Consider the following 24422-nt stretch of genomic DNA (forward strand, 5'->3'; position numbering starts at 1 on the left):
TGTTTGCTGAAACCAAGTGGGATTTACTGGATCAATTCCTCCTTATATAGACTCGTCCGTAGGGCTGGCTGAATTGAGAATACGAGGCTCAACAAAGGTGTTTTGCGTCCAAAGCATGAAAAAACAGGAAAAGTCAGCCTACTCGGCAGCTCAAATTTTGGTTTTTTAAACATTACTCGGTGGCATCATTTGACATTATTTAAAAAAAGACACCTCTGACGGACGGTGTCGCTGTTCGGTTCAAATGTCAAATCTACCCTTGCTTGGGCCGCAGCACGAAGGTTTGACAATGACGTAAATTTTTCTCGACTATTCTTGGGAGGAATTATAACGAATTTTGGGGTTTGAAAATAAATGAATATAGAATTGGATTCAGACTTAATACTCAAGACCGGAAAGATTAAACTAAGAACAAGATATTAAAAAAAAGAAAGATAATATTAATGTAGTAAGCTTATTTGTTAACGTCACTTTCTTTTGTACAACATTGGTCTTGTTGAAATGATTTTGATGATGTATTATGCTAAACTTTAATTATACACAATAAAAAACAATTTTCCTTGAACAAATTCATTCAAAGCTAGATGACTTGTTATATTTTTCCCCCCTTGGACCGTGTTGTGTAACTATAACGTTTCTAATTTTGAAGGAATGGTTAATTGCTTATTCTCCAAATTTCTGACTCAAAAATATGCCAAAGCTCTACTACGTATGCTCTAAATTTCCTTTAAAATGCCCAGTAAAAAGGTCCGGTAGATGGGTCATTGGGATCTATCCCCTGCCGGAGTTGATATGGTAAAATGGTTGAATCTTGATTTAGCTTAAAAGTAAGAGGGAGAAATTCGAGTCAAACAGTATTATTACCAAGTATTTTCGGGTGGTGTGAACTTTTAGCTAATAAAGCATTTCTTGCTTTAACAGCCATCTAATGGTACTTTTCCATTTGATTTTTTCAATTCATGAGTCAAGATTTAATTCATTTACGGTCTAATTCAATTCAAAGGATTGGATAAGTTTTAGTTTGAAATTACTCAATTTCAAACTATTGCGGCTTACATTCACCTAGAGCATGCCAATGACCATAGATTTGATTCAAATTTTATAAACCATCGTAACGTAACCAAAGATATGGGGAAAAAATCACATAATAGTTAACTATTAATTGAGCTAATTATATTTGATCTATACTCTTTTCCACCTTCTCTCTACTTCTTCTCCTCTTCCCAAATGCCTTTTTCTTAGAGAGGGAGACTATATGAATTTCATTTTTTTTTCTAATAAAGTCTCTCCTAAGTTTTCTTGGTAAAAATTTTCTATTTGATGTTCATAGTGAGAATTTCTATTTTTTTAGGGGTTCCTATGAAGACTTTGCGTTATTTTTATCTTATTTTATTATTAGATCACACTTTTATTTAAAATCTGAATTTTTTTTAGATCTTGGGTCTATTTCGATAGATCTAATCATTATTGTTGGAGTTTAAAATCGTTGATTAACAAATCTGGCGATTACAACATGCAAGAAAGAGAGCTGCAACGATCTATCTTATCAGAAGAGAATTTTGAAATTTCTTATATTTTTCAAATCTATTCATAATTTTTCACTTATATTATATATGTTAAATTATAGATATATAATTTTTTATGCATGTTCAACCTGTCAATTTTAAGCAATTCATTAATGAAATTTACTTTTTATTTAACAAAGATATGAAAAAATCTACTATTCCAATACCAAGAAAAAACGGTTATTTTCATTTTCTATATTATTTATAATTACCCTATTCGTTTCCATTCTTCCTAGGGAATGATCAACCAAATTTATGTAAGGGATGATTGGGTTGAATAGTAAAGTGGGGGAAGGGGAATTAAAAATGGAAGATTTTGAATTCAAGACCTCTCACTTATAAAAAAAATAAAAAATTATGCAACCTACAATAAACACTTTCCGTTTGATTGTATTGTTGCCATTTTAAAATTTTTTTGTCAAATCTAGCCCAGAAAATAACAAATAATAAATGGACCCTAGGTGATTGAACAAAAAAAAACTTAAGTTATCACTATAGACATTGTAAGACAACATAATTATAGTTTCCATGGATGCAGAAAATCATTATATACACTGAAAATAACATAAGGGCTTTTTGGACTTTTCATCCACGGGCACATAATAACTTGCCTTTAATCCTTGGGATGATTTCAGCTGCCAATGCCTCTCCCCGTGGTTTTGTCAGGCGAGAGAACCTGTAATATTCTAATTGGAAAAGTGATTAACAAATTAATTAACTAACAAAATCGTATCATTATTTGCAGAATCCAATTGAATGAAGTTTTTTTTTTGTCACTTTATAGCTGATGCAAGATTGAAAATGCTCCACTTTCGTCACATTGTTAAATTACAATTTTCAATTAACTGGGGCTATTAATTGTTGCGCTCGATTATTACTTTTGGCTTCTTTTTTTTTTCCATCAACCGACAGGCTACGTAGGACACGTTCCTTGCGGCTCACCTCTCATTCTGAATTCTTAGCCGAGTGAAACGTGTATAATAAATTAATGGATTTTCAATGGGGCCTAAGGAGATGTACACCTTAGATTAGTACGAATTAGGTTGAGAGGCTGAAAGATCCATTTTTAACGTGTAGATTAATAAATTATGTTGATATAATGCCCTTATCTTTTGTTGATATTATTGTGTAGCGTATAGTACCATATATTGTAACTCTATCTGAGACAATTTGTAGAAAATTATATGATTTTATATGACATGGAATTATATCTAATTTTTTTTTCTCAGATTTGGGACCTCAACAGCCTTTAAATTATCTATAGGTAAATTATAGAGATATAATAAGATTATTCATGACAATGTTTGACAGCATGGTTACGAGTATGATTTGTGTATTGACTTTTGAATAAGGGGATACCACATAAAATTGAGTAAAATTTGAGATTAGATTTGATTAGGATGGAAATTATTATAATAACACCTAATTGACATTAGATTTGGATGGTGAAAAGTTGTTTATGAAAGGTGTGACATCCAACAGTTATTGAAGGCTCATCGATTGAGTAATTTTTTTTTCTTTCAAAAAAAAGTAATATTTTTAACTGATAGTATATATATATATATATATAAGCGGATTTACATGCATGTCACATGTGTAAAATTTAGAGTTAAAATTTAAATTAAAATGATGTAGTATACATCTAAACTCGCTAGTATATATATTGTTTCCGTAGAATAAATTAATCTCAAGAAATAAAATGAGATCACTTAGATACAAACTCGATCCAACCTGTTTAATAAATGTTAGTACTTTGTGCAACTTTGGGGTGACTATATCTTAAAACTTGGAAAGAAATACTTGTAGCAACCATTTGGTCCTTGTTCCAAGAACCCCTCCATGCGCACAAGTCATCAAAAACAATGATCAGGGTAAGACACACACACACACACTATACAAGGTTTAAGCAAAAAATGATGCAATGTTGTTCACGTTGAGAAAGCTACAGTATTTTAGTGTCCAAGGTGCATTTGCCTTGGCTAGTAAGTGATATGGCCACCCAAGTAATGCGCCAATAACTTTTTCAGTACCAACGCTAGTGGTGTGGTCTGTGTAGAGCACCGAGCCACCATAGCAGTGGTGGTCCGAAGTTGAGCCATTATAATCATCAGCAAAGCCATTTACTCCATTAAAAGGGATCCAAGACTTCTTCAAAACCGTTCTCATTAGCTTAATGGACTTTCAAGCTTCAACATTAATAGTATAATATAGCCTGTCATTGAAAAGATACATCAACTTTGCCCTGATTTCCAATGCCCTAATCTGATTCAAGAAAAACTTCAACATATTCTTGATCACATACACACTTTGCATGCTACTACCGTCTAGCACGGTTTACACCTAAAAGGTGTTACACGTGAAATCGGCTGCAGTCATATTTATTAGGTAAAGACTTAGAGGAAAAAGTGAAGATCACAAAATCTTGGAAGTCTTTTCTTCTGTTACGTGTGGATTATTTGTCACCTTAACGGTTACAAATCTGACTCGGAAGATGTAGTAATGTTTGGAATTCAGAAAGTTTAAGTAGTAGGTAAATGGTAGCTATCTAATCTCTTGATACTAGAACAGAAGGGTTCAGTTTATCCCCCCAAAATTACTTTTTAAACTCTTGTAGAAATCTATTATATATTTGACGAACTACCCATACACAATGTTAAATTTAGGCCTAGCCTTTAGTAGAAAAAGCTATATATATATATTATGGTCCTGCAAAGTCCAAAATGAAAAACCTCGTATCCTTATCCTTGGGGCACAAAGTCAACAGTCGAATTTAGAATGGAAAAGGTTCATCTTGTTGACCCACGAAAACATATTTACTTTAGTTGCTGGAGCTGGCCATGGCCCATCAATCGTTTTTCACTATTTCTTTGTTTTCTTTCCCTGTGCTTGTTAGTAGCTTGTCATTCTTCTGATATCATGTAGTAGTAGTTATTTTATGACGAACATACGCGTAGCATATGACTATACAGCTACTCCACCGTCCAAATTAACTCTTCAAATTTTGTTAAACTAACATTTATTTTAACTTGGATTTGTAGAATTTAGTGCACGTTTGATCCCTTATTAGTATTTCTTGTTAACTACCATATAAATGCTTCGGCAGTAGTAGTTGTGGCCTGTGGAAATATTCATCATGTCCCTTTCTTGTCATATTCTCACGAAGACTTGAGAATTCTTTTGAGCTTGGGAGTTGTAATGTAACGAGTGATGGCTTTGTCTCAATCAACGTGTAAGCAACGAGCATCCGAAACAATAGTAAAAAACGACCTTAAATTTGTCATCTACCATGCTGATGAGTAACGAAACATGTTAGGAAGTAGCTTAGCAGTTGGATGTTCATATTATTATTTTCCTTCAATAATAAATTTAGACTTCATGATACACTTACTACACACGCTATCAATATCAATTTTTTCTTTCTTTTGCCACGAATAGACACATTAACTGTTTGGATTGCTAATTTCTAGAGTTTTTACAGAAAGAAAGCGTGTACTGTAATATTTTAATATATGTGAGATTAAAAAATGATTGAAAAATGTATTCATGAAAAATGTTAAAAAAAATAAAAGGGTATCTTATGCTGCTTGTGTATTTAGAGTAGTGTTAGTTTTCGAATAGAAAGTAGTAGACCACCAACCACTTTTTATTCTAATTCAGGCTTTACAGTAGTCGAGTCTGGACCATGAAGTATAAACGCTCAGCACCATTTTGTCAAAGTAGTCGCTTGGCAATTTCAGTCTAGCGGGTCGAGGGGAAGATAATTGTTGTACAAGAAAACCCTTGTCTCTAACCAAGATGTTTTGGCTCATTCATGGGCCACCAAAAAGAATAAATAAGGGTAGGTAGATGCATGACTTGTTATACTCAATACAATGCAAGTAGACGAAAGAACTTAAAAATAGACAGTTTGGAGTTAATTTGCTTAAAAATTGATCACCAGTAAACAAAGTTAAGCCAACTGGAAGATTTTAATATGAATAATTTTGTGGAAATCTTTAAGGCAGGCATCGTGTGGGGGGTAAAGAGAAGAGAAAACGTCAATTAGGACGAAAAATATATACCATCGCAAATCTAGGATTTATAGTTTCTAGTATTCTTAGGTCATCATAATTTTTCTAATCATTTACGATAATAGAAGCTGCTAAACTTCTTGTTCTTGCTTTTCTTTAGTAGCTAGAGGGGATTAAGCTACTGTATCAAGTGTTCAAGAGCTATGTTTTGGTCGACATTGCAAGAAGTCATAATAGAGTGAACTAATGTAAAATTTAGCACCAAAAAAGCAACTAATTTCGATTTGGTCTCCTTTATTCGAATAAGCGAAAGAAAGAGGGAATAGTTTAATTTGTTGCAGTACATTTCCCTTTACCATCTTAGAATATGAAATAAAAGAAATGAACATTCTCTCGAGATATGAGGTTTGTTTCGATAGAATATTATTTGAAATATTATTTGGAATAATTACTGTAACACTTTTTGTGATGTGGCACTTTTGGAATAATTACATCATAATTACTGTAATAATTACTGTAATATTTTGTGATAAAAAGGTGATTGAAAATATAAAAAGATATGTTTATGATGTAAACAAAATATTATTTGGGATAATTTGCTATCCAAATGAAATATTATTTTCATCTCTTCTCTGTCACTGTCACAAACAACTCTGACCTAGCATTCATCCATTAAAATTTAAAATATAAAAATCATGTTTAGAAACTTATAGAGGAATTATATTAGACCTAAAAGTCGCTGGCCCAAATATTTGTCATTAATAATTGCTAGACTTTGTGTCCCTCCAAAAAATTTGAGAAATAAATATATGTGAGTAAGTCATTAAAGGTACATCCATGCAGGTCAAAGCACGACAGAGAGAGCTAAAATCTGTCTGAAGTGAATAACGTTAGATTATACTACCACTATTAATCCATATGCATGCTGAGGCATGGACCAGCAGGTTTGAGACTTTTCTTAGTTGATAGTATTATATAAATGCTAAGTAACTTTCGATTTCGTACAAGTCTACAAATATGAACGGAGAAGAAGAGGAGAAGACGGGGGAGTTGAACACTATTATACTGCCGACCTCCATGCAACACGGAGGACACACAGAAAGTGCAGAATTATCTAACTCGATCCGTTGTTTTGTTGAATTCAGAATGGAAATTCTCTGTTTTCTTGTCTCCAAAACTGGTGAAAAGCTTATGAACAGCTTTCCGTCTTCTACTTTTGAATGGCATGTTTTCTGCGACTCCAGAACAGTCCCAAAAAGAAAAAGAAAAAGAAAAAAAGGATCTGAAAGACGAAAAATCAAGATTTTCTTTAGTTTTAATATATTTCACGACTTCAATTTTTCCAAGCTACTTCGTAGGATTTTGGTTGCATTCAATTCATACACTTTGTGTTTTAATATATGTGTATGTATGTATACGAATTTTACTGTCTATTTGTGACACACAGTCCAGAGTCCAAAGCAGGAATTTCAGGGGCTAAATCCATTTTTGCCATACAATTTTGCATGATGAAAGGATCAACTAGAGACTTTATGTATATCCTCTTCAGGATGTAGTTTTCGGCCAGCCAAGTCGGTCTTCCATTACATAATTTATTGAAGTAAATTTCTTGGAGGTTTTCTATCCACTTAGTGGAGCCGGGGTGCACTTTTGCTTTTGCTTTCCAAACTTTACACTGTACAGATAATCTAGGCTGGAAAAGACTAGATAAAATCGGTCGAAAAGGAAAAAATTGGCTAATCCAATGATGTACCAACTCAGTAGTGGGACAAAGAAATTAAACTTGTCGGGCAATTCTACGCAAATACTTCACTTTATTTGCTTTCTGGGTAATTAACGCAAAAAGTTATTGAACTTTTTTGTTTTTCTTCGGTCCCAACTATGCAAAACATTATTATTATCAATCTGATTCGGCTCTTGATTTCTCTGGCTTTGACTTTTGCCCAGTTCTCATGAAGCTGCAAGCTTACTGAACCCAAATTACTGTTTGACTGAAGGGGGTAAGGGATGTTTACAATGTAGAAGTAGAGTTTTTCAACTTTCTGTCATATATATTATTGTGTGGTTACATGTGGAAGTGGGTAGTTATGGTTGTGTAATTTGAACAGTACATTTTACCACTTCCAAAGGCTTGTCACATCTCTAATTCTCAAGTATTTCATATAAGACAGGACTTATGGAAAGAAAAGGGAAAGATAGGAACAGGTCTTATTCCATGAAAAGGAAAGGAGAATGAGTAAATGGTCGTTATTTATCTATTTCAAAATTAAGCAAACATTCGAAGAAATTCCTACATACACGTTATAAGGGTCCTAGAGGTACTCCCACAGAAAATATACTGGCTTTTTCCTACTAAAGAAAATGTAGCGATTGTGTTTGAGAAAAGTAGGAGGTCTTAATTAACAAGTGCGACAAGATTAGTGGGACAAAAGAAATCACTAAACTTGCTAATATCCATTATTAGTTCGACCGGAATGAAACTAAGATTTAAAGCTAATTATTTCATCTATACTCAACAGTTAATCCAAAGAAAGATCAAAAAGTTTGACAAACAAATAAAGGGCAGTCATATACTAATGTGTATAGTGTCTATTGCAAACTCTCTTGTGTTATGGTGGTGGATGAATGGATATGGATGGGGGTTGGTAGAATTTCTACAGCTTTCAATGTTTAATGTTCGTGGAGGTCTTGGCCTTAGTTTCACATTTGCTGGTTGCTGCCTTTTCTATGTCTCGTAGGTAAGTAGCAGGACTGAAGTTCAATCGTATTAAGACAGCCAATGGATGTGAACAATTGGTTCTCCTTCTTGTCTTTCCTGAACTTTCGATGAAACTTTGTTTTTGTGACTTTTGATGTGTCTTGTTGTCAACTACAAGTAATCTTAAATTCGCAATTTAGGTTGGTAGCTTGCTCTCATCTTTGACCCCCAGAAGAAAGTAAATTATAGGAAATTATGGGCCGCTTTTGACATTGATAATGATGTTGACTTGTTGAAGCTGTAGATTAGTATTGCAGTTGAAGTAGGAAAAATCAACACTTCATGAAATTGGAGAATTGTCTTTCGCAGATCAGAAGCACTAAATGCAAGACGGTGCTATAATGTTGCAATAGTGTCATGTCATATTTCATTATATGGAGTTTTGGACGGTGGACTGAGCTGATTTAATATCTTGTTATCTTATTACTCGCAAATTGATCACAATTAAACCTGCAAGTTTTATTTGTTCCAAACTCGACCCTTCTAACCCTCGACACAACCGCCTTGTTCTGAATTGCCTTAGATTTTGTAAAATCTGAACGCAAAATCAAATGAGAACATCGAAAAAAAAACTGATTATCTAAAATCAAAACCTACAATCAGCTAAAAGAATCAACCAAAAACGAGCCCCATAATCACTTAATCCAATTGTTGAAATTTAAGCTGACATCGAAATATCGACAAAACAAAATAAAATCCAAGAGATTGAAAGGAAGTATCACTTAGGAGCATGATTAATACTTTTGCAAGATTTAAAAACAAATTTGAAACTAATGTTTGGCCTGAGTAAAATGCTGGTTGAATTTGGATACACATAACAAACCACAAAGAAACTAGATTTTTTTTTTCTTTTAAGCAACTCGTGTTTTTCTTCTTAACCAAGAAGCGGCTAGGCAGGTTACATGGTTTAAATTTTAACAGTCGTAACTATTTTCCGGAAAAGAGAGAATTACTCTATTCATTAATATACACCGAAATTGAGATAAAGAAATGTCCGTACGTGTATTCTTATGATCATTTATCCTTTTGAAGCTCCAAAGTTATAACTTGCCACACCCAATATATTTTTTTTATTATCTAGTGCATGACGTAACCAACTTAGAGGGAAAATGACGTAGGCAATTCCTGCAAATGAATGAGTAAAAGAAGAAGAAAAGTAGTGGTGTCAACTAGCTAGTTTGACAAAAGAATTAATGTTAAAGGGATGAAATATCAACTCCGTGAAGATTCTCATCCAAATCAGATAGCTAGAGAAAGTTTTGAATCTTCTAATAATACTCTATAGAGAATTGGAAACAGAATAAAATTCACTAAAATTCAAAAATGCAATTGGTATAGAAGGCAATAAATAGGGATAGAATTTTCGTTGAAGCAGAGAGTTTTGGTACTCAAGGAAATTGAACGCTTCAAATTATAGAATGATGTAAAGCTTAACTCGTTATCTTAAAACGCATTACTTACCAGACAAGTAGTTCGTCCAAGACTGCACCAGTAGTGCTTACGTTGTAGTGTACAAGTTCTTATTTGATCAATTCTTTTCCAATTTGTTGAAAAACACTACTACTGATCTATTGAATGGCTTTCAAGCTAACGCCAAAAGCACTTGTAGAGATATCGAAATTTCACAACCTTATGTCCTAGCAGTCCTGGTGAATGACATCATGGTCTCTTGAAAAATATTTTATGGCATAGACAGGTAGAAGATTATGCCTCGTTAGCAGCTAAAAATTTTCTAATGTAAGTTAACGTAGATTTGCCTCTCCTTTTACATAATACAATATGGGAAATTATTTAGCAGCTGATACCAAACTGAGCTGATGTACGCAAAGTTGCACATAAACAAGTTACAGAAACGCTATCAAACAGCACAGGATTACACAGTACCATGAAACACCATACATAGCATAGCCATCACTGGAAACTTCCACTTCATGTGGCCTACGAGGATTACATCATATTGTATACGCATGTCACTATGATGATTGAATGATCTCATGCAATTTATCTACTGCATCGTATCTTGTCCTGTATTACAAAAAAAAATTTTTTGGCCACGTTGTTTTCATATGTTTTCTAGCTTGCTAGTGTACAAAATGCCTTCTTTCACTCGTGTGTTTGACCCTTGTTTGCTTGGACGGAAAAATAATACTTAAACTTTTGCACCTAACATTCGCCATATATACAAGCATATGCCTCTAGAATAGGAACGATATATCTTCAAGTTTCTGATAATTTTATCTAGTGCCCTTGAGATTTTCACTATTACACATGCCTCCCTTGACCCTATAAAATGACCATAATAACCTTAATATAGCAATATTTTTCATGCAATTAAATAATACACTCCTAATCTTGTGCATAGGAATGCACCATACAATTAAATATTTAATGGAAACAAAAACAAGGTTCACTTATAGAATAACTAATTATGTCGTAAACATAATTCTAACATATTACAAATTAATTTTAGCTTGACTTGAAAGATCTAAAGATGAATAAAAGAAGATGTAAGTTGAAGATTTAAATACGGAGCATGTATTGGTACTCCAACATTTGAGGGATGGAATGCTATATTAATATAGTTAGTGAAATTTTTTAAGTTTAACAATACTAATTTTTTTCTTTTGTAACTTAGATTGAGATTTTAGAAGGTCCTGTTGATAGTGGTACTCATTTGAGATGTAGGTATATGAAAGGTTTAGAATAGTAGAGATAAGGGTTGAAAGTAGATTTGAGATTTTGTGCATATTCCATATTTTTTTTATCGAATTTTATAACAAGGTCAAATGAACTTTACAATTTCACGAGGGCAATTTGGGTTATTCATTCAAAATTTTGACCATTGAATAGTTTTTGTTACCAAAATGGTAAATTCAAGGGAGGTATGTGTAATTTTTAAAACCTCAAGGGAACTAAATGAAATTGTTAAGAATCTCAAGGGAGGTTTCTGAAATTATCCCTTTACAATAATGTCTACGTCTATAACAGAAAGATCTAATTACCAAATATTTCAAGAAAGGAAAGTATAAAACTCCTCCATTTCTTACTTGAAAATATCCACAAGACGGCCTCCACCACCATTATTCTTTCATAACTGTTACGTGCTTGTCACTTTTGCTCAAAGAATATTACTGGATTTGGAAATAGTACTAATCCAATTGTGGAATGTGATATAATTCAACTTTTGCAAAAGGGTTTAATTTTGCTGATCTTTCTTATTTGTTAGAGCAATGATTCATCCAACGTACAATAGCATAGATTCTTATCCGCTAGTTTGCTTTAAATTGCAAGTTGTGTCTTTATATGAGTGCCGAACCAAGTGGAAAGTGATCCTTTCACTTTCAGTATTCTATTATGAATTTTCTGAGCACCAGATTGATCAAGACTTGAGTATTTTATTTTGCATTGATATTTGGATAAATGAGGAGATATCAGTTTTGAATGCAAAAGGATACATTGCCCTCTTGAGATTGAATTTTTCCATTGATAGACACAAGAGTAGTTCTTCTGAAATTGGTAACTCTAGAAAATGACAACATCTGTGAAATATGGAAAATGGGTAAAATATGGATATGACAAGAATGTAGTGGTAGCTTACCTAACTATCCATTTTCAAACATGTTGAAAATAAGTTTTGATGGATAAACAAGTTTAAAAGTGAAATTTGATTATTTGATAACTTTAGAGGATGCTTTTTCTTTTCCTTTTCGTTATTTTTTTTCATTTGAAATGACTGCTAGTGTTTCATAGGACAAATTGACCGATAAGTATTGTATTGCACATTGAGATCATTTCTTTTGTTGAATTTGGCAATTTCACAACTTCTGTGCTTGCTTCTCTTGTTTCTGTAGTGCTGTAGTTGCACGTTTTGGAGACTGAAAGAGAAAGATTACCTCAAAAGCGTGATAAACAGCCTTGTTGGACAGCCACTTACTCAATTTGGAATGGGATAACTTCAGAAACCTCTCCTGAGGTTTTTGACAATTGCAGCTATCTCTGCTGAAATTTGAAAAATTATGGAAACCTACCCTAAGAAGTATGTCCTGATCATAATTAATGATGTAAGCAAAAAAAAATTTAAGTTATGTTTTGAAAGCATTCTTTTCCTATAATTTGGACATATTTTTGGTTAAGTAATTTCTGAAGATACTAGCTAGTTTAACAAATGCCTCCCTAATTGATTGGTCAAGTTTTTGAAAATTGATTAATAAATTTAGTAAAAAAAAAAATAGGGAACGAAGTGTAACATACTAGATTAGATTAGATGATGCTAGAGTTTTAGGATAAAGAAGTTTTATCATAAAAGAATCTTCATTTTTCTCTTTTAAACTCATTTTCAATTAAAGTTTGTAAAACTTATCATATAGTTTTTTCGTAGCATTAAGAGAGGTGAGTATAATTTTTCAAATCTTAAGCAAGGTGATCGTAATTGTCAGAAACCTCAAGGAAGATTTCTAAAATTGTCCCAATTGGAATAGAAGGAACCGATAATGTCCCATGTCTTAAAGTCACCTAGTGTGATTCTCAACCTCGTCACAAAAGTCTTTCTGACTTCAGTGGCTGTTCGGAGTTTGCAAGGCAAGAGTGGCTTCAAATCGCACGGACTTTCATTTCCGTGGGACAAACGAAGAGGATAAGGACTGGCCCTTCTCGTGGTAACACCATTTTCTTTGGAGTGACCTAGTTGTAAAATTACTCATCATGATTCATGAATGCCTAATCCATGAGCTACGTACCATTTCAGAAAATTGATCATTTTTTTTTCCCGTGTTGTTTACTTAGTCACGGCATGACTCTTGAATAGACCAAGAAGGATTGGACCTTACGATAACTGAACATTTGCCTAAATTGTTAATTGTGATTGTTCATAGATCATTTCTGTGGTGATTTCTTCTTAAGACCGTCATCATGGGATAAAATAAAAAATGTGTCAGGGGGAAAATATGAGAAGTTTTAATCCAACTATGTATGAGTGTTCATAAATATGGATGGCACATTTGCTAAATTTGTATTGTAAACACTCTAGAATTACTTTTAAGAATAGTATTGCAGACTATGCCGAGAGAGAATTCTCGACGTTTTGTGTTTTCCTCTGCATGATGTGATAAGTTGCATATAAATTTGCCTAAAGCCTTAAATTTACTTAATTCAAATGCTAACATTGACGGAACAATGATTACTTGCCATAATATTTAGTCATTAGAAGTTGGAGTTAGAGTTTATAAGCTGTTTTTAATATGGCATTTCATCAAGAAAAAATGTTAAAGAAAAGGGCCAATTGCTATGATCCAAGGAACCAAGACGGAGTAAAGCCCAAACTGAGAATCGTCCAACAGCAGACCCAAACGAGAATGGAATTCTTGAAAGGTGGCGCTGTATTTTTCTGACATTGGAATTTTGAGTCTTGAAGATTTTCTTGAAGATGGAAATAACCTGTTAGCACTGGTATGAATCTTGAATGCATTACCTGGAAAATGGGGATTAAAATATAAGAGCCATGGCTGCTTCAGTCATATTCTGAAAGTGAAACAAAAAAATATATATATATGTGTATAATGATACTGATATGCAAATTAGAATTTGAAAAGAAAGAACGATCATAAAGTTTCAGAAATCACTTCATACAAATAAGAACAAAATTTACAAACTTCAACAATCTGCTAATAAAGCTTAAAAAAGTTGGCCACAACATTCTTAGTTAAGAAATTGTGTTGCAATCTTTTGATTCTTCTGATCCTATCCTTTCTCATCCACTGTATATTCACTATAGGTTGCCTAAAGCTGAAATAGAAAATGCAGTCCCAATACAGCAACTCCTACACCACCAGCATACATGATCAAAATCATTTCGCTGAATGCATGGATTTCTATCTATAGGGCATTCTTTCTGTGCTGTTCATCCAAGGGTTTTTGTTCCATTCAGGAGGTTGAAAATCCAAATCAAATAGCGATGCCATAGCTGCTTTATGTGAAAAACTTAGCCAATTTTGTTGTTGGTTGATCCTGGCCTTTCTCACTGAAGAAGTTGCTGCAAACAAAACAAACAAATTTGCTTTGAGAATTAGACAGACATAGACTTAGGAGCACAAGAACAGATGATTTTCGATGGTGGCAAAAGCTACGCTTGGGGCGAGAATTAAAAAAAAACCAAAAAAGAAGTGTTAAAACACCATACCACCAATGCTTCTGTCTGATTTTGCCAAACAAGAAGGTACTAATGACTTCTGCAATCTGACTGAATCATGGAACATCAAAGTGTTGCGACATATGATTTCTCTGTTCAATGTAGAATCAAGAAGACGGAAACCGTACTTTTCAATCCAGTTGCTGATCCTCTCAGATGTGGATGGAATGACCAGACTTTCAACATTGAGGTAACAAAGAGCCTGGAAGTGAAATCAGTTGAGAACTTTTTTGAAGAACTATATGGATTATGGTAATTAGAAGAGAAATAGAAAGGAAATCAAATACAGCAGAGCAAAAAAATCTCCATGAAAACCACCAGTGAACTATAAATAATATTCGTAAAGATTCAAATATGGACTTAACTGATTCAATTGCGACCATAAGCTTTTTGCACATTCCTTTGCACCTATACTGATCGCTGGTTGCAATGAAGGGCATCTCAGCAAGCTTTGTCCCATGAATCCTGCGGGTCAATTAGAAGAATAAATGAGATACTTAAACTGAAATCGATGCGCACGTGAAGATGTAAGAGGAGAAACCTCAAGGATGCCACAGAGATAATTTCATCATCCTTTTCCAAGACGGCAGTATAAAACCCCCTAAATTGGATTCTCTTGAAGTTTGCTCTGTAAAAAAGTTATTACAAAGAAACAAAACGTTCACTTTTGGTAGTCGTGAAAACAAAATAAGACACAGAAAATGATAAAATTTACATCTGTTGATGGGTAAAGAAAGATCAAAAGTAAGATGAATTTCATCATCGGCATCAGAGGAAAGGATTCGTCCATTTATTATTCTTCTAGAAAAACTTGAGGAATTTTTTGTGTAGGGAGGGAACTAGAGACATATGATAGTGATTGCACAATAAACCTACCCGCAATTATAAACAACACTACGGATCACATTGATTCTAGTATGGCGGTCTACAATTGGCTCAAAGCAGTCATCCATCAATCTCAGTGCAACAGCAAGCTTGGAGTGGCAAACGATTCTTTTGTATGTGTCATCTGTGTAACTACCTGTGTCATTGTCCATGTGATGAAGCAAACTCCAGGAGAAACCTTCATCAAGCTCATTTTTCAATCCAACTAGGTTTCTCTCCAACTTATCATAAACCTTTCCAGAAAATTTGTATTTAGTGCTTAATGAACTGATATGTCAGAACTAATCATGAAGAAAATCCAGTTCTTCAAGCTAGAGTCAAGAGAAGATTGTTAATCATGCTTCATTAAGATTACCTCTTTGCAGCGCCCCTCGCAAAAAGGTGCACATGGCATACTGTTGAGATCTATTATCTTCATTTCTCTCCGCAGATGGCAGTTCCAGTGATCTGTAGAACAGACAAAGCTTATGTTTATGCCTTAACATCTTAATAACAAGTTCTCACTAGAGAAAGAAAAGAATAAATAATAGCAATGAATGAGATAGGTGCATGAAAATTTAGGAAGATTAACGTGTTACGCACATTTCTGTTCACATTGAGGACATTCAATTAAATAGTCATTGTCGTGAGCAGGATTTCTGCAGAATCTGCAAACACAGTATGGACAATACCAAGATCCTCGAGGAACCTCCTGAACCGAGAATAGAACAAGTAACATTTACCTAATTTTCTTAAGGTCACTAATTAGAGTATCAACTGAAATTGTGGTAACATCAGTCTTACCTTCAACTGAATGCAATCTTGATGGTATGTTGAATTACACACCTCACAACACATTAAGTTTCCTCCATCTGCACAGATCATGCAAGCATCATCGTACGAGTCACTTGCATTACCTCTAGTCTGAATGCGATTGAATTTACGACTTTCACATTCTTCTGGCATATTCCAAGCTCTAATCATGCAAGATAAAAGAGAGTTTTGATTCTTGGAAGTGAAAATCCTTTCATAGGGTTTAGCAGATTGCCTCCCACAATGAATACTAAAGTTTGCTACAGTAAAGATCTTATCGCAACAGTTGCATAATATGCCCTCTCTCCTGATTATTCCCTCCTTAATGATCTTCTTGCTGTGGTCATCCATATAGAAAACTTCTGCATTTTCTTCAATTGTTTTGGAATCTATAAGCCACGAAAATATGGTTGCTTTCATCTTCCACTTCTCATTCTCATCCTCTTGATTTCTTATTCTGCTAGCAGAATACCCTTGATTCTCATGGTCATTCTCATTTTCTGAACTTCTACCACTTCTGTCTGTGGAGAATTTGTTTTCTTGGTCAAATTCATCTTTAATTTTCCTATTCCATCTAGAAGTGGAGCTTCTCTTGATTCCAAAGTTGATTCTTTCAATCTTCAAACAACCAGGCTCCTTCCTTGCTTGTGCCATTTTGGATGTTTTGATCGGTTTCACCTCCCCTTGCTTGATGTCTTTCTTCTTCGATGAACGTGTTGGTTTTCCTCTCATTGTTGAAGTTCCAGCTGTGAATTGAAGACCGTTAATGTCACAACTGCTGTGTCTCTGCCATCCACTTAAGGAAGTGAACTTTTCTTTTCTGGACAGCCTTTGAGCCCACCTTACAGTGTAATCAGGATCCTCAGCATTGTCTGAGCTACATGAACTTGATGAATTGCTGCTTTGCTTCTTCCTTCTATGCGATTTTCCAGCCATTCAAACCATAAAGAACTCCAAAGAAACACCAAATTTGTGCTAGAATTTTGGGTTTAAGGTATACTGGAAAGTTATGAGAAACAAATGACATAAAGATTGAACCAAAAGCCATGTAAGTACAGATTTGCATATAAGGTATCATTTGAATACTTATGTCAAGGAAAATCATTTTGATTTTCTTGCTATAGCGGTATGGATTCTATTCACTCGCCTCATTAAAACCTTGTGTTGTCAACGGAAATTTCAGAGTAGTAACTGAAGACAAAAGAGGAATAAAGACAACTAGCTTTTCATACTACATTGAAAGGGCATTTTACTACAGATAGAGTTTGATCGTTTAGAAGTTGCAGTAGGTTCAAACTTCAAAGATGCTTCTGTTGAGGTCCATATCTAGAATTTTACAGTGTTGCCTGTACTATTACTGCTGAGTAATTTGTGCAATGAACTTCCACTTAAACACGGCCCTTAAGATATGTTATTGTAAGATAAGGTGAATAACAAATTATTCAAGAGAAAAGTGTATTATGCTGATTATCTTGTCTAAAATGGAATAGGGCATCTCCTCATCACTTTTAATATAGTACAGTTGCCTCATTGCATGAAGCACTGATTGGAAGGTGGATTTTACATGAACTTTTTCTATATGAAAGGGGAAAAATCCTGAACGAGTTGTCAAGAATGCCCTTTTAGTTAAACTATTTTAGGATTATTGGACTATGCTGATCATCCTAATGCAAAAGAACAAGATCACAGCTTACAACTTTCAAGTTGATGATTATAGGTGATTTGCATCATCTTGAATAGAACATAGAGTAAAAGATTTACTTGTTTTTCACTCCATATGAGCGCATTATTGAAGTATTAATTACCACAAACAAAATTTCACGTGTATGAATCCTATTTTACCATCAAATGAGGTAAAACTCAATATATTGCTAAAGTTGAAAATATGCTACATCAGTGTCCTGGGCCATTTCTGTCAAGTATGCATAATAAAAGGGAATATTCCAAGAAAAACAGCTCTATAGTATCCAAGTACTAAGCAGATAACACTGTCGACTTGGTAGTGTAAAACTGTTGAAACTCTTTCATCTTTAAAACTTTGATATGGCTACACGTGATGTTTTATCTTAAATGTACACGAATTTTGCAAATCATGCACATTGAATACGCGAGAAGCCCACTTTTTGGTTTATTTAGGGAGATCTTTTACAATAAGCAGCTTTATCTTATAGCAAGATTAAGAAAATTTCTAGATTTTCTAGGAACCTTCAGACGCTTTAATTTGCCAAGTGACATGAACGATTTCAAGGTACCTAGACTAACTTCTTGAAAAGTCCCTGATGCAGATAATTAGAAGGAATCAGTCCGGACCAGCAGCAAATGAAAAGTTATAATTAAAAGATGGGGTCTAACCGTAGACTACAAATGCTGCGAATCTTGGAATGCATGGAAACCATTTCTTATGGATACAATTAGTCGATTGTAAGGGTAAGAAAGGTTGAGAAAAATTGCTTAATTCTATGTAAGGATATATTACATTGAACCTAAAAAAAAAATTTGAATCTTGGTGGGGAGAGAATTGGATTAGGTGGTAAGATGGAAGGGATTACAATTAAAAGATCTTGGATCATTGGTATAAACATAGGACCCTTTAATCCAAAACATAGGTATAAACATTGAACCTTGGTATTCATTTGCATAAACATAGGACTCTTAATTCAAAAATAAATAAATAATTAATTAACTAAAAATGAAAGAAAGAAACATCGTGACTATGTCCCTTACCATCAATCCGCTTCTTAAATCCCACTCATTCCCTACTGAAAAATTAAAAAAAAAAAAAAAAAAGAAACATCGCGACTCTTTCTTTGGTCATGTTACTAAAGTCTACAATGAAAATAAGTTTAATAAATATTGATGAAAATTAAGTAACTATAAACCAAAACTAGTCTTCTAATTGTGAATATATTAACCCTAGTAGAGAGTCGCTACAATTTACCTAAAAAGTATGTTATCTTGACCAATTAGTGTTACAAAAATAGTGTGCCCTTGTTTTGCTTTTGTTTTTAATATCTTCAATGAGAAACATGGACTTTGAATTCTGCATTCATACTTTCATGTCATGTTACACAAGACCTCACTTACACAACAATCTGAGCTAAAAAAATATTTCAATTTCAAATTATGGACACATATTCAATACTCCAAAATCTACAGTTATAACTCTTATCACATAAGTTTTGAACCGCACCTACAAAATAGATCAATAACACATTCATATGTACAATTTCCTAATTGGGAGAGAATATCACACTCCTGTGGAAATAGGTAGGTATTAGATAAAAGGTAAAAGTAGTACACAAAATAGTATAAAAATGCTGATAAGGGTGGTTTCGGTAAATTCAAAAACCTCATATGGGCGTCTCCCTAATTATGAGAAACACCAGAGGTGGTCAAATGTAATTAGCCCAAAGAAATCTGATTTTGGCCACGGGCCCACCTTATGCCCCGGGAAATTTGAAAACTTTTCCCTATTCGCGCCATCTATCGGCTCGAACATGAGAAATCAAGAAGCTGGAGCAGACTAAAATACACATAAAGTTACGATCTTTGCCCCCTCTAGTGCTGCATTTCATCGTTTTGGATAATGGGTTCTTCAGATTCCTTATCGCTTCCTTCAGGTTTGTTTGATCTCTGAAATAATCTTCAATTTCTCATTCTTATTTTGCAAATCTTTGAGCTTCTTGCATTGTCCATAAGACGTTTCTCTTTTTGCCTGTGTGATGTTAAGGAAATCATAAAGGCAGGTTCTTTTATTGGGAAACTGCCTTGGCAATCTTTTATTTTCTTTTCTTTTTTAATGTTTTCCTATAGTTTAGTGTTTTTAGTTTCAAAAATTTTACTGGGATTTTGATTTTTGTTCATATAGAGCCTCCATATATAGCCAAGTGGTTCCCAAGTTATGTATACGAGTCTCCAGAATTGAATAGCATCGATGATTTTAACGATTCTGGTCGTCCCATATTAGCTGAAACTGGGGAGAACGAAGAGGAAAAGGAAGGGAATTTTGATGAAAACGGTGTACTCAAAAGAAGGCATGATGTTTTGCTTTCTGATGGGAAGGATACTTCAGATGGCTTTCTCCAGTCTAATTGCATTGATAGAATTGACAACCGGAACATTGAGGTCATTATATCCTCCTCTTCTCTCTACTTCAATTGCAAAGAATGTTGATTAATTGATAGGACGTTTTATAAAGTATAAAGAGATAATTGGTACTATTATCGTTCACGATTACATCATTATAATCATCTTACAGATAGGAATTATGTCAATGTAGTACGGTTATTGGCTCTAATTATTAGTGACCAAGGAGGTACATTTGAATTGATATTCACTAGGATTCATCGTGTGGGTGGCTCAAAGCATTTAATTTGCTGAATGGGCCACTGCAAATTTAATTTTGTACAGTGGAATTATGAAAGAATGAAATAATGTAAGAAAATGAGCAGAAAAATGGTGATCTTTGTCATATATGGAATGCAACTAACTGATGGTGTTAAGAGATGGTAACATAGTTCCTTAAGCTTGAGCAAAATACTGTAGCTGGTCATGACTTAATGCACCATGGAACAGTGGGAAAGTCTCTGAATGGCCCGGTGATCTGAAAATCTCCATTAATCATCCACACCAAAAATCAAGAGGGTCAACCAAAATCCTTCCTTTAGAGGTAATCGGCATTAATAAGCCAATCGCTAAATTGATGTTCCTGACAAGCATCAGTTACATAGGCTCATCCAGATTACCAGTCTCAGACACTGTAACAACAGTTTGCCTCAATTGCAAATCAGTTATGCTAATGATATCTGTTAATTGACCGGTCAAGATGATGGTTCAGGGAGACATAGAAACTCCACTGAGATTGAACTGACTATTTCAGTTTTCTTCTCCGTGCACTGGTATCTTTGTCATTCAAACTTTTTGGGTGTCAGATGTAGGTAGTTTGTTGTAAGGACTTGATTTTATTACCTTGCTTGCTGTCAATTAGGAATGTAAAAATGGTGTCCTTGTAAAGAAGGCCTTTCATTCCATAATCTACAATTCTGTTTCATCTGACAAGTTCGTGGAATGAACTCTGTGACTAATGTTTGGCAAGCATTAAAAACGTAAAACTGCCCAAGTCTATGAGCTGAGATCTCAAATTAAAAGGTTTGATTCCCTCTTTCTTTGTCCAATTCAAACTGCTGTCTTTTCATTCATATCTAAATTAAGATGCAGTGAAATTTTTGGGCTGTTATTTTTAGCAGAGAGATGAATATTTATGTGCTAGTTGAATTTCAATTTTTGTCTTGTAGGTTTTGAAAGATTCAGATTCCCTCTCACTTTCTTCGGGTATGCATGACCAGTCCAGTTACTTTATCTTTATAAAGAAATGCTCAATGTTGTCTTCTTACATCATGGAAAACTTGAATATTTGGATTCTTGGTTTGTGTATGCATAGTCTGAACCCATAAAACTATTAACAATATCTGGCCAATCCTTGACTTCGTATTTCTTTGTGTTGATATCAGTGCCTCCAGATGTTAGGAATTGGTTCTCTAGTTATGAATACGAATCTCCAACAATTAATACCAGCTACGAGTTCAGTTCACAGCCTCATGGAAATGTGTTTGATGAAGAATGTATCACAGGGAAAGAAGACAAATTGATTAGGGCAACTAAGGCAGTTCAAAAGAATGATTTGGAAGGTCAGAAAACTTCTTTTGGGCTTGTCAAATGTACCAACTCTGGCAGAAAAAAGGAGTATGAGCACCACTCCTTCCCTAAGGTATTCTTGATTCTTATTTTCTGCTAAAAGCTGTTCTGGATCGACCAGATTTATGTCTTTGGGAAATGGTGCTTGAAATTGACAAGCAAGTTTTCAAGCATATAAACTCAAGTTTTTCTTTTTTACACGTACATGACCAAAGGCTGATAGCTTATACAAGTTCCATTTAACTACTTGAGTTCAACCTATAACCTTTTAACAACAGATCATGAAACACCTAAATTTCTGAGTTGTATTAACTGATTTGCATCGTTCAACTCTGAATACTGCAATTGCTACCCCTGCTGCAGTCTGGGTTTTGAGTTTGAATTTCTCCCAATCTGGCTTTGACAAGTCTAAGAGAAAGGAGATATTTTGTCAGTGATTATTTGGCTTCAAACCTAGACACTTCTAGAGGATGAATTTGACATTTGTCTCTTTGATTACCATTTTATCTGTGGCTGGTATAAATGACATCACAGTCATTAGCAGCACCAAGATTTGCTTTTAGCACTTATTGCACCATAACATTCTTGCTTGTAGGAAAAGAATGGTTCAAAACAATCTCTCTAAGGTACTCTGACTCTTTTTTTCTTTTTTTCTTTTATTGAAGGGAATTTGTTGTTGCTTTTGTTACATAATCTGGTATTGTGTTAGGAGTCACATAATTTAAAGACACCTCAGATTTTCACATGCTTAAGAAGCTTGTATGTGGCGAAAGCAGTAACAAGTATCAGTGAACTATCCTTTGCTTCTCATTTACAGGATATACTAAAGGCTGATGGAGAGAAAAACTCAGCTATACTAAATGACTTGACTCCTCAAAGGCGTTCATGTCAAATTCTGCCCTTGAAACAGATGATTGACCACGGTAAAGGTTTAGCGGAAGGTTTTGAACTATCAATCCAAAATGGAAAAAGCCCTATTGATGCTTTAAATGCTAAGTTCAATGCGGAGCATAGTCATATGATGTTGAATATCAAAAGTAGGTCAGGTAGCAAGATGGGGAACTCGCCTCATAAGGCAATTCAGAGCAGGGTTCCAATAGAAGAGAGCGATAAGCCTGAACATTTTACCATAGTTACTACAACTAGACCACCTACAGAAAACTTGGAGTACTTCACTCTGGTAAACCAAAAACCAGAAAACGAGGCTCTTGGTGGACAAGAGAATAAAGAGAATGCCAGGACAGGGTTTGCAGAAAATGGGTTCATTTCGATGAGGAGGAGCAAGGTAGGTGATGGAGAGAATTCTTGCAAAGGGCCACTTGCTGGTGAGTCTTATTCTTCTAGGAATGGAGCCACAGTTCCACCAAGAGGCAACAAGGAGGCTACAGCAACAAGAAAGATTCTCTTGGACACAACCAATTTCCAAGCTCCTAATCTGTTGGAAGTTACTGGAAAATGGAGGTGTCCTCAAAAGAGTAAACCCAACTTAGGCCCTCCTTTGAAGCAGCTCAGACTTGAACAATGGGTTCGTCGGGTCTAAACTTGTCTAGACATCCTCAAAAGAGGAATGGATTGCTGCAAATCTGTTATCTAGACATCCTCAAAAGGCAACAACCTGTAGACTAGTATATGTTCTAAGATGCTGAAGTAATAGCTACTCAGGTATATGTTCTAAGATGCTGAAGTAATAGCTACTCAGGCGTTTGAAAATAATGTACCAATTAGAAGAATTGTCTTCTGCTTACACCGAAACTGCGCATTTGCAAGCTAGAAAATGCATGTAGATCGAAAAACTCAAGATCTCGTCTTGAGCCTTCAAATATCAGAACTGTCCTTTGGCATGATCTAAAAACAGTTACGGATAGAGTGCCATAACAAATGAGACTGCAAACTATCAGCTCCATATACATGTATTATATGTTTGGCTAACGAGTGCCCCTTAAGAAGGTTCTTAGGCATTAGTTCTTGGGAATAGTGTCATTAATTTGGGAAAATGTCTAACTGTAGGGATACAATGATTGTGATTATGTGTATTAATATGATAAGTTAGGTGTAATTTAGGTATACTAACAAATATTTACCTGGCACATGTTAGAATAAGGTTTTCTAAAAAGCACTTGCTTAAGAGAGCCTTTTTTTGTGTGGAAAATTTGAGTTAACTTGGTAAAGTATGTTGATGCAATCTGGAAATATAAATGTGCATTTGTCCAATAAAATTGGCATAAATTAGTTATATTAATGGGTTCCCTTTCATTATAAGGAGAGGATATTGACAAAGGAAATATTTTTATTTGAATTCTACGGTATTTGGAATAAAGTTGGATGGGGAGAATTAACTGTTAGAATTTTCACAAACAAGAATGGAAATAATGCTCGACATGGACCTTGTCTGATAATCCAATTCAGCATTTAAATTTATTGAGTTTAGATTTTAATATGTTCACGTATATTTGATAACAAATAGAACATCTAAATTAGTTAAGAATAAATTGAGCGGTGCTATACCTTGTTTGGATTGCGGTTTTCCGTCGGAA

General features: G+C 34.4%; 2 protein-coding genes across 2 annotated transcripts; one reads left to right on the forward strand and one right to left on the reverse strand.

Annotated features, from left to right (window-relative positions):
- Positions 1-14200: 14200 nt before the first annotated feature.
- LOC113780834 (increased DNA methylation 1-like) lies at positions 14201-17130 on the reverse strand. Its single transcript, XM_027326615.1, has 8 exons — positions 16186-17130; positions 15985-16093; positions 15758-15849; positions 15394-15635; positions 15059-15145; positions 14805-14982; positions 14509-14719; positions 14201-14361 (listed from the first exon to the last, which is right to left on the reverse strand). The coding sequence occupies exons 1-8, from the start codon at positions 17128-17130 to the stop codon at positions 14201-14203; spliced, it is 2025 nt and encodes a 674-aa protein (XP_027182416.1).
- Positions 17131-19736: 2606 nt separating this feature from the next.
- On the forward strand, positions 19737-23732 carry LOC113781653. The gene is made up of 6 exons (XM_027327618.1): positions 19737-19814; positions 20063-20319; positions 21489-21525; positions 21705-21961; positions 22706-23513; positions 23551-23732. Exons 1-5 carry the CDS (start codon positions 19781-19783, stop codon positions 23426-23428), a joined length of 1308 nt encoding a protein of 435 aa, XP_027183419.1. The 5' UTR covers positions 19737-19780; the 3' UTR covers positions 23429-23513; positions 23551-23732.
- The last annotated feature ends 690 nt before the right edge of the window (positions 23733-24422 follow it).

The sequence above is a fragment of the Coffea eugenioides genome, chromosome 8 (genome assembly GCF_003713205.1).
Source record: "Coffea eugenioides isolate CCC68of chromosome 8, Ceug_1.0, whole genome shotgun sequence".
NCBI classification, from domain to species: Eukaryota; Viridiplantae; Streptophyta; class Magnoliopsida; order Gentianales; family Rubiaceae; genus Coffea; species Coffea eugenioides.